General features: G+C 44.3%; 1 protein-coding gene across 1 annotated transcript in view; it reads left to right on the top strand.

The window, feature by feature from the left end:
- The first annotated feature begins 9889 nt into the window (after positions 1 to 9889).
- LOC123998878 (serine/threonine-protein kinase LMTK1-like) overlaps positions 9890 to 11713 on the top strand; it is a 42589-nt gene continuing 40765 nt past the window's right edge. The window contains 1 exon segment of the mRNA XM_046304100.1: positions 9890 to 10037. Coding sequence (XP_046160056.1) covers positions 9890 to 10037 — 148 coding nt within the window.

Raw genomic sequence — 11713 nt, 5'->3', positions numbered from 1 at the left:
GGTCCAGATATGTCCCAGTAGGTAGATGGTAGATGGTAGGTCTCAGGACCATGTTTGTCCCAGTAGGTAGCTGGTAGATGGTAGGTCTCCTGTCCAGATATGTCCCAGTAGGTAGATGGTAGGTCTCAGGTCCAGGTATGTCCCAGCAGATAGCTGGTAGGTCTCAGGTCCAGGTATGTCCCAGCAGGTAGATGGTAGGTCTCAGGTCCAGGTATGTCCCAGCAGGTAGATGGTAGGTCTCAGGTCCAGGTATGTCCCAGCAGGTAGCTGGTAGGTCTCAGGTCCAGGTATGTCCCAGCAGATAGCTGGTAGGTCTCAGGTCCAGGTTTGTATCCAGTTGGTAGATGGTAGGTCTCAGGTCCAGGTATGTATCCAGTAGGTAGATGGTAGGTCTCAGGTCCAGATATGTCCCAGTAGGTAGATGGTAGGTCTCAGGTCCAGGTATGTATCCAGTAGGTAGATGGTAGGTCTCAGGTCCAGGTATGTATCCAGTAGGTAGATGGTAGGTCTCAGGTCCAGGTATGTATCCAGTAGGTAGATGGTAGGTCTCAGGACCATGTTTGTCCCAGTAGGTAGCTGGTAGCTGGTAGGTCTCAGGTCCAGGTATGTCCCAGCAGATAGCTGGTAGATCTCAGGTCCAGGTATCCTGTAGTTTTACTCCCAGTCCTCTCATCCTCTATTTGTCTTGGATCTTCTTGTTGCTTTGCATCCTGTTTTGGTTCAGAGTATGTCAGTGCAGAGAGGGAGATATAGTGAGGAGAGGAATATGTGCAGATCTTCCTGGTTATTAAATGTTTTCTGCTGTTCTGGGACTGCTGGCCAACTCAACACCTTCCTCCTCATGGCCAGTCACCTAGTGTCATGAAATCCGTAGATTATACTCTCTCTGGAACAGATTGTCCCTCCAATTGACCATAAATGATTTGAGGTGAACGTGAGTTACAGTGACCAGATTCATTCTGCTCTATTAAGACAATTATTCTACTGGAATTACGGGCTCAACTTGCCAGTGAATGACAGAGAGTTTCCACTCGAGACTACCACAGTCACAGTCAATTTTCCACCCATAGAACGGAGGGGTCCAAACAGCTATCAAGAGCTGTCAAACGTATGCTAACTTTGGTGTGTGTTGTTATAGCAACTGTATATGAACATGGTAAACAGCCGACTTTGTGTGTGTTGTTATAGCAACTGCATATGAACATGGTAAACAGCTGACTTTGGTGTGTGTTGTTATAGCAACTGTATATGAACATGGTAAACAGCTGACTTTGTGTAAGTTGTTATAGCAACTGTATATGAACATGGTAAACAGCTGACTTGGTGTGTTGTTATAGCAACTGTATATGAACATGGTAAACAGGTGACTTTGTGTGTGTTGTTATAGCAACTGTATATGAACATGGTAAACAGCTGACTTTGTGTGTGTTGTTATATCAACTGTATATGAACATGGTAAACAGCTGACTTTGGTGTGTGTTGTTATATCAACTGTATTTACATTTAAACAGCAGACTTTATCCAGAGCGACTTACAAATTGGTGCAACTGTATATGAACATGGTAAACAGCTGACTGGTGTGTGTTGGTTAGAAGCAACTGTATATGAACATGGTAAACAGCTGACTTTGTGTGTGTTGTTATAGCAACTGTATATGAACATGGTAAACCTGACTTTGAGGGTGTTGTTATATCAACTGTATATGAACATGGTAAACATGTGACTGGGCTGAGCGGGTTATTCCTCAGTGGTAGGGATGAAGGCCAGATGGTGAACGCAGTGCCTTACTGGGTGCAGGGCCTGATTATAGCAACTGAGGTGGTATATCACATGCCCGTAAACAGCTGACTTTGGTCTTGTAGTTATAGCAACTGTATATGAAGCCAGTGGAGAGAGCGGAGGAGTTGTTACGGAGAGAACTGTATAGGCTTGAACATGGTAAACGGGCTGGCAAGCCCTGGGATGAGTTGTAGGGGCTTAATGGCACAGGCAGGAGCCCAGCCAACAGTGAGTTGCAGTAATCCAGACGGGGAGATGACAAGTGCCTGGATTAGACCTGCGCCGTCCTGTGTGAGGCAGGGTCAACTGCGGATGTTGTAGAGCATGAACCTACAGGAACGGGCCACTGGTTGATGTTAGTTGATAGCAACTGTCCATATCAACATGTTCTTAGCGACTGGGAGGTTGACACAATTATGTCAACCGTGATGGTGAGATCATGGAACGGGCATTCCCGGGAGGAAGAGCAGCTCCGTCTTGCCGAAGTTCAGCTTGAGGTGGTATATCCACACTGATATGTCTGCCAGACATGCAGAGATGCGATTCGCCACCTGGTCATCAGAAGGGGGAAAGGAGAAGACTTTGGTGTGTGTTGTTATAGCAACTGATATGAACCATGTGAGGTTATGACAGAGCCAAGTGACTTTGGTGTATAGCGAGTTATATCAGACTAGAATAGAACATGGGACACCAGTGGTGAGAGCGTGGTGAGGAGTTATAGATTCCGCCACGCCCACCTGGTAGGAACACCTGTCAGGTTGGATGCAATGTTGTTATAGCAACTGTATATCGGAGATGGTAAACAGGAGGACTTTGGTGTGTGAGTATCGAAGGCAGCAAGGTCTGTAAATATGAACATGGTAAACAGCTGAGGCTTTGGTGTGCGGTGTTGTTATAGCAACTGTATATGAACATGGTAAACAGCTGACTGATGTGGATCAAGAAGGTCAACTGAGATAGCGGAAGCATGACCAAGGACAGCTGACTTTGGAGAGTTGTTAGAAGGGATACTGGTCTGTAGTTGTTAAATCGGAGGGATTTGTGTAGGTTTTATAAGGGGTGCAACTCGCTCTCTTGAAGACGGAAATATGTGACTATGTATATGTGTAACTGTATGTAACTGTATATGAACATGGTAAACAGCTGACTGTGTGTGTTGTTATAGCAACTGTATATGAACATGTTAACAGCTGACTTTGGTGTGTGTTGTTATAGCAACTGTATATGAACATGGTAAACAGCTGACTGGTGTGTGTTGTTATAGCAACTGTATATGAACATGTTACATAGCTGACTTTGGTGTGTGTTGTTATATCAACTGTATATGAACATGGTAAACAGCTGACTTTGGTGTGTGTTGTTATATCAACTGTATATGAACATGTTACATAGCTGACTGGTGTGTGTTGTTATAGCAACTGTATATGAACATGGTAAACAGCTGACTTTGGTGTGTGTTGTTATAGCAACTGTATATGAACATGGTAAACAGCTGACTTTGGTGTGTGTTGTTATAGCAACTGTATATGAACATGGTAAACAGGTGACTTTGGTGTGTGTTGTTATAGCAACTGTATATGAACATGGTAAACAGCTGACTGGTGTGTGTTGTTATATCAACTGTATATGAACATGGTAAACAGGTGACTTTGGTGTGTGTTGTTATAGCAACTGTATATGAACATGGTAAACAGCTGACTTTGGTGTGTGTTGTTATATCAACTGTATATGAACATGGTAAACAGCTGACTGGTGTGTGTTGTTATAGCAACTGTATATGAACATGTTACATAAACAGCTGACTTTGGTGTGTGTTGTTATATCAACTGTATATGAACATGGTAAACAGGTGACTTTGGTGTTGTTATAGCAACTGTATATGAACATGTTACATAGCTGACTGGTGTGTGTTGTTATAGCAACTGTATATGAACATGGTAAACAGCTGACTTTGGTGTGTTGTTATATCAACTGTATATGAACATGTTACATAGCTGACTGGTGTGTGTTGTTATAGCAACTGTATATGAACATGGTAAACAGCTGACTTTGGTGTGTGTTGTTATAGCAACTGTATATGAACATGTTACATAGCTGACTGGTGTGTGTTGTTATATCAACTGTATATGAACATGTTACATAGCTGACTGGTGTGTGTTGTTATAGCAACTGTATATGAACATGGTAAACAGCTGACTGGTGTGTGTTGTTATAGCAACTGTATATGAACATGGTAAACAGCTGACTGGTGTGTGTTGTTATAGCAACTGTATATGAACATGGTAAACAGCTGACTTTGGTGTGTGTTGTTATATCAACTGTATATGAACATGGTAAACAGCTGACTTTGGTGTGTGTTGTTATAGCAACTGTATATGAACATGGTAAACAGCTGACTTTGGTGTGTGTTGTTATATCAACTGTATATGAACATGTTACATAGCTGACTGGTGTGTGTTGTTATAGCAACTGTATATGAACATGGTAAACAGCTGACTGGTGTGTGTTGTTATAGCAACTGTATATGAACATGTTACATAGCTGACTGGGTGTGTGTTGTTATATCAACTGTATATGAACATGGTAAACAGCTGACTTTGGTGTGTGTTGTTATAGCAACTGTATATGAACATGGTAAACAGCTGACTTTGGTGTGTGTTGTTATATCAACTGTATATGAACATGGTAAACAGCTGACTTTGGTGTGTGTTGTTATAGCAACTGTATATGAACATGTTACATAGCTGACTGGTGTGTGTTGTTATAGCAACTGTATATGAACATGGTAAACAGCTGACTTTGTGTGTGTTGTTATAGCAACTGTATATGAACATGGTAAACAGCTGACTTTGGTGTGTGTTGTTATATCAACTGTATATGAACATGGTAAACAGCTGACTTTGGTGTGTGTTGTTATAGCAACTGTATATGAACATGTAAACAGCTGATGTGTTGTTATAGCAACTGTATATGAACATGGTAAACAGCTGACTGGTGTGTGTTGTTATAGCAACTGTATATGAACATGGTAAACAGCTGACTTGGTTGTTATAGCAACTGTATATGAACATGGTAAACAGCTGACTTTGGTGTGTGTTGTTATAGCAACTGTATATGAACATGGTAAACAGGTGACTTTGGTGTGTGTTGTTATATCAACTGTATATGAACATGTTACATAGCTGACTGGTGTGTGTTGTTATAGCAACTGTATATGAACATGGTAAACAGGTGACTTTGGTGTGTGTTGTTATATCAACTGTATATGAACATGTTACATAGCTGACTGGTGTGTGTTGTTATAGCAACTGTATATGAACATGTTACATAGCTGACTGGTGTGTGTTGTTATATCAACTGTATATGAACATGTTACATAGCTGACTGGTGTGTGTTGTTATAGCAACTGTATATGAACATGGTAAACAGCTGACTGGTGTGTGTTGTTATAGCAACTGTATATGAACATGGTAAACAGCTGACTTTGGTGTGTGTTGTTATATCAACTGTATATGAACATGGTAAACAGGTGACTTTGGTGTGTGTTGTTATAGCAACTGTATATGAACATGGTAAACAGCTGACTGGTGTGTGTTGTTATAGCAACTGTATATGAACATGTTAAACAGCTAATCACTTCTCAGCATGGAACCTGTCTGACTCAGAAGCCATGCAGTGGCCATGTGTTGTTATAGCAACTGTGTATGAACATGTTGTGTGTGTGTGTGTGTGTGTGTGTGTGTGTGTGTGTGTGTGTGTGTGTGTGTGTGTGTGTGTGTGTGTGTGTGTGTGTGTGTGTGTGTGCGTGCGTGCGTGCGTGCGTGCGTGCGTGCGTGCGTGCGTGCGTGCGTGCGTGCGTGCGTGCGTGCGTGCGTGCGTGCGTCTGTGTACTATGCAGCTCAGTGCTCCTTCAGAGGACATTAACTCCATTACTCCATACTGATTTCTATTAGCAGCTCCCACAGGTCTCCTTACTCTGTCCAACTCTTCAGCAGGCTTTGCAATATTTCAAAACATCAACACCTGAACCATTTAATCAGTCTCGTCTTCAGATGCTTCCAATGTGAACATATTTGAATGCCTGATTTGACTGTAAACAAAACGTTCAATTATTTACACACTCAACAATCTAGTGGTCTATTCTTTATAATGGACCTTTGGGAACAAGGGAAAAATGATTTCTAAAGTATAGTATATGGACTCTTCTCCCTCCCTCCCAAACACACACACACACACACACACACACACACACACACACACACACACACACACACACACACACACACACACACACACACACACACACACACACACACACACACACACACACACACACACACACACACACACACACACACACACACACACACACACACACACACACACACACACACACACACACACACACACACACACACACACACACACAAACATCATATTGGAGAATGAATCTATTGGTGATTACAGTAGCTGACAAACATGCTCTCTCCAAAGGAGGACGTCTTTTCCTGTGTAGTAAATCAAATCAAACTTTATTTATTACATGCGCCGAATACAACAACAACAAATGTAGACCTTACTGTCAAATGCTTTACTTACAAGCCCTTAACCAACAGTGTAGACCTTACAGTGAAATGCTTACTGACAAGCCCTTAACCAACAGTGTAGACCTTACAGTGAAATGCTTACTTACAAGCCCTTAACCAACAGTGTAGACCTTACAGTGAAATGCTTACTGACAAGCCCTTAACCAACAGTGTAGACCTTACAGTGAAATGCTTACTTACAAGCCCTTAACCAACAGTGTAGACCTTACAGTGAAATGCTTACTGACAAGCCCTTAACCAACAGTGTAGACCTTACAGTGAAATGCTTACTTACAAGCCCTTAACCAACAGTGTAGACCTTACAGTGAAATGCTTACTGACAATCCCTTAACCAACAGTGTAGACCTTACAGTGAAATGCTGACTTACAAGCCCTTAACCAACAGTGTAGACCTTTACAGTGAAATGTGACTTACAAGCCCTTGAACAGTGTAGACCTTACAGTGAAATCTTACCTTAACCAACAGTGTAGACCTTACAGTGAAATGCTGAAATAACCCTGTAGACTTACAGTGAAATGCTGACTTCAAGCCCTTAGCCAACAGTGTAGACCTTACAGTGAAATGCTGACTTACAAGACCTTACAGTGAAATGCTGACTTAAAAGCCCTTAACCAACTGTGTAGTAGAAATCCTGACTTACAAGCCCTTAACCAACAGTGTAGTGAAATGCTGACTTACAAGCCCTTAACCAACAGTGTAGACCTTACAGTGAAATGCTGACTTAAAGCCCTTAACCAACCGTGTAGACCTTACAGTGAAATCCTGACTTACAAGCCCTTAACCAACAGTGTAGACCTTCCAGTGAAATGCTGACTTACAAGCCCTTAACCAACAGTGTAGACCTTTACAGTGAAATGCTGACTTACAAGCCCTTAACCAACCGTAGACCTTACTGCGAAATGCTTACATACAAGCCCTTAACCAACAGTAAACCTTACAGTGAAATGCTGACTTACAAGCCCTTAACCAACAGTGTAGACCTTACAGTGAAATGCTGACTTACAAGCCCTTAACCAACAGTGTAGATTTACAGTGAAATGCTTACTGACAAGCCCTTAACCAACAGTGTAGACCTTATAGTGAAATGCTTACTTACAAGCCCTTAACCAACAGTATAGACCTTACAGTGAAATGCTTACTGACAAGCCCTTAACCAACAGTGTAGACCTTACAGTGAAATGCTGACTTACAAGCCCTTAACCAACAGTGTAGACCTTACAGTGAAATGCTGACTTACAAGCCCTTAACCAACCGTGTAGACGTTACTGCGAAATGCTTACATACAAGCCCTTAACCAACAGTGTAGACCTTACAGTGAAATGCTGACTTACAAGCCCTTAACCAACAGTGCAGTTCAAGAAGAGTTAAGACAAATATTGAAAAAAGATTTGGGAAAAAATAAAAAAATAACAAAAAATGTCATTATTAAACGTAACACAAAAAACATAACAATAACGAGGCTATATACAGAGTGCCGGTACGAGGCAGTGTGGAGGCTATATACAGGGGGTGCCGGTACGAGGCAGTGTGGAGGTTATATACAGGGGTACCGGTACGAGGCAGTGTGGAGGCTATATACAGGGGTGCCGGTACGAGGCAGTGTGGAGGCTATACAGGGGGTACCGGTACGAGGCAGTGGAGGCTATATACAGGGGTACCGGTACGAAGCAGGTGGGGAGGCTATATACAGGGGGTACCGGCACGAGGCAGTGTGGAGGCTTATATACAGGGGGTACCGGTACGAGGCAGTGTGGGGTGTACAGGTTACATGTAGGTAGGGTGACGTGATTATGCATAAATAATAAACAGCGAGTAGCAGCAACGTACAAAACAAATTTCAATGTCCAGTGGGTCCTTGGCCCCAGTGATGTACTGGGCCGTACACATTACCCTCTGTAGCACCTTATGGGTCAGATGTCGAGCAGTTGCCGTACCAGGTGGTGATGCAAACGGTCAGGATGCTTTCGATGGTGCAGCTGTAGAACTTTTTGAGGATCTGGGGACCCATGCCAAAGTTTTCAGTCTCCTGAGGGGGAAAATGTTTTGTCGTGCCTTCTTCACAACTGTCTTGATGTGTTTGGTCCATGATACTTTGTTGGTGATGTAGAAACCAGGGAACTTGAAACCCTCGACCTGCTACACTACAGGCCCCTTCGATGTTAATGGGGGCATGTTAGGATCGCCTTTTCCTGTTGTCCACGATCAGCTCCTTTGTGTCTGTGTCTGTGTAGTCTGTGTAGTACTGTCTCTTCCTGTGTACTACTGTCCTTCCTGGCTCTTCATGTGTATTACCGTCTCTTCCTGTGTATTACTGTCTCTTCCTGTGTAGTACTGTCTCTTCCTGTGTAGTACTGTCTCTTCCTGTATAGTACTATCTCTTCCTGTGTATTACCGTCTCTTCCTGTATAGTACTATCTCTTCCTGTGTATTAGCGTCTCTTCCTGTATAGTACTATCTCTTCCTGTGTATTACCGTCTCTTCCTGTATAGTACTATCTCTTCCTGTGTATTACTGTCTCTTCCTGTGTAGTAGTGTCTCTTCCTGTGTAGTAGTGTCTCTTCCTGTGTATTACTGTCTCTTCCTGTGCAGTACAATCTCTTCCTGTGTAGTACTGTCCTTCCTGGCTCTTCATGTGTATTACCGTCTCTTCCTGTATAGTACTATCTCTTCCTGTGTATTACCGTCTCTTCCTGTATAGTACTATCTCTTCCTGTGTATTACCGTCTCTTCCTGTATAGTACTATCTCTTCCTGTGTATTACCGTCTCTTCCTGTATAGTACTATCTCTTCCTGTGTATTACTGTCTCTTCCTGTGTAGTAGTGTCTCTTCCTGTGTAGTAGTGTCTCTTCCTGTGTATTACTGTCTCTTCCTGTGCAGTACTGTATCTTCCTGTGCAGTACAGTCTCTTCCTGTGCAGTACTGTCTCTTCCTGTGCAGTACTGTATCTTCCTGTGCAGTACAGTCTCTTCCTGTGCAGTACTGTCTCTTCCTGTGCAGTACTGTATCTTCCTGTGCAGTACAGTCTCTTCCTGTGCAGTACTGTCTCTTCCTGTGCAGTACTGTATCTTCCTGTGCAGTACAGTCTCTTCCTGTGCAGTACTCTCTTCCTGTGCAGTACAGTCTCTTCCTGTGCAGTACTGTCTCTTCCTGTGCAGTACTGTCTCTTCCTGTGCAGTACTGTCTCTTCCTGTGCAGTACTGTCTCGTCCTGTGCAGTACAGTCTCTTCCTGTGCAGTACTGTCTCTTCCTGTGCAGTACTGTCTCTTCCTGTGCAGTACTGTCTCTTCCAGTGCAGTACTGTCTCTTCCTGTGTAGTACTGTGTATTCCTGCGTGTGTAGGATTAGTCCAGGGTTATGGAAAATCCTCCACCATAAGTCACAGGTATCCATTTCTGGCCTCAATCTGGCATTTCCCTTCTTTGGGCCCTGGTCAAACGTAGTCCAACATGGGAATCCAAGGAGGAGAGGCCTCGGTCTCTGCTGATCTGTGTGTCTTCTCGTATGCTGCCTGGGCCCCCAGAGTTAGAGCACAGATGCTGCCTGGGCCCCCAGAGTGAGAGCACAGAGGCTTTCTTAGCCCCCAGAGTTAGAACACAGAGGTTGCCTGGGCCCCCAGAGTTAGAACACAGAGGCTTCCTGGGCCCCCAGAGTTAGAACACAGAGGCTTCCTGAGTCCCAGAGTTAGAACACAGAGGCTTCCTGAGTCCCAGAGTTAGAACACAGAGGCTGCCTGGGCCCCAGAGTTAGAACACAAAGGCTGCCTAGGTTCCCAGAGTTAGAACACAGAGGCTGCCTGGGTCCCAGGGTTAGAACACAAAGGCTGCCTAGGTTCCCAGAGTTAGAACACAAAGGCTGCCTGGGTCCCAGAGTTAGCACACAGAGGCTGCCTGGGCCCCAGAGTTAGAACACAAAGGCTGCCTAGGTTCCCAGAGTTAGAACACAAAGGCTGCCCGGGCCCCAGAGTTAGAACACAGAGGCTGCCTGGGTCACAGATTTAGAACACGGAGGCTGCCTGGGTCCCAGAGTTAGAACACAGAGGCTGCCTGGGTCCCAGAGTTAGAACACAGAGGCTGCCTGAGTCCCAGAGTTAGAACACAGAGGCTGCCTGGGCCCCAGAGTTAGAACACAGAGGCTGCCTGGGTCCCAGAGTTAGAACACAAAGGCTGCCTGGGTCCCAGAGTTAGAACACAGAGGCTGCCTGGGTCTCAGAGTTAGAACACAGAGGCTGCCTGGGCTCCAGAGTTAGACACAGAGGCTGCCTGGGTCCCAGGGTTAGAACACAAAGGCTGCCTGGGTCCCAGAGTTAGAACACAAAGGCTGCCTGGGTCCCAGAGTTAGAACACGGAGGCTGCCTGGGTCCCAGAGTTAGAACACAGAGGCTGCCTGGGTCCCAGAGTTAGAACACAGAGAATATTGTTCTCCAGTATAGGAGTGAGACCTAGTCTGTTATATCCATCAGCTAAACTGAGATGTCTTGCCATCACCAACAAACAGGAGCATGATGAGAGACAGAGAGAGATGGAGGGAAGGTAAAGTGAACAATATGAGAGCCAAAGAGATGGTGTGATATCCCCCTTCTCCTTGGCACCTTGGTCCTGTGCTGTCATTCTTTCCCCAGTCAGGGCGGTGCTGTGTTGGAATGGGCTGTAGTGAGGTGCTTGATGAAGCTGCTGGAGCTGGCCCTGCACCCAGGGCTCTGGAAGGGATTATAGTTTTACTGCATAGGATCAAGCAGGCCAGGGTTAGAAGAACCAGGGCTGGACTCCCTGTGCCTCACACCTCATTCATATAGATGATCATAGATAGGCTCTAATGAAGGTGATTCACGCTGAAACGTCAACCGATTGCTTACTTGTCCCATCAATGAATCTATCAGATCTACCCAGCAACAGAGTGCTCCTTTTTCTTTATTCTCCCAATATTTACCAGTTGAAGAATCCTGGGGTAAGGGATGATATTTACCAGTTGAAGTATCTTGGGGTAAGGGATGATATTTACCAGTTGAAGTATCCTGGGGTAAGGGATGATATTTACCAGTTGAAGTATCCTGGGGTAAGGGATGATATTTACCAGTTGAAGTATCCTGGGGTAAGGGATGATATTTACCAGTTGAAGTATCCTGGGGTAAGGGATGATATTTACCAGTTGAAGTATCCTGGGGTAAGGGATGATATTTACCAGTTGACGTATCCTGGGGTAAGGGATGATATTTACCAGTTGAAGTATCCTGGGGTAAGGGATGATATTTACCAGTTGACGTATCCTGGGGTAAGGGATGATATTTACCAGTTGAAGTATCCTGGGGTAAGGGATGATATTTACCAG

This window comes from Oncorhynchus gorbuscha, linkage group LG16, assembly GCF_021184085.1.
Source record: "Oncorhynchus gorbuscha isolate QuinsamMale2020 ecotype Even-year linkage group LG16, OgorEven_v1.0, whole genome shotgun sequence".
Taxonomy (NCBI): Eukaryota; Metazoa; Chordata; class Actinopteri; order Salmoniformes; family Salmonidae; genus Oncorhynchus; species Oncorhynchus gorbuscha.
The sequence above is the reverse complement of the archived record's forward strand: the minus strand, read 5'-3'. Positions and strand labels throughout refer to the sequence as shown.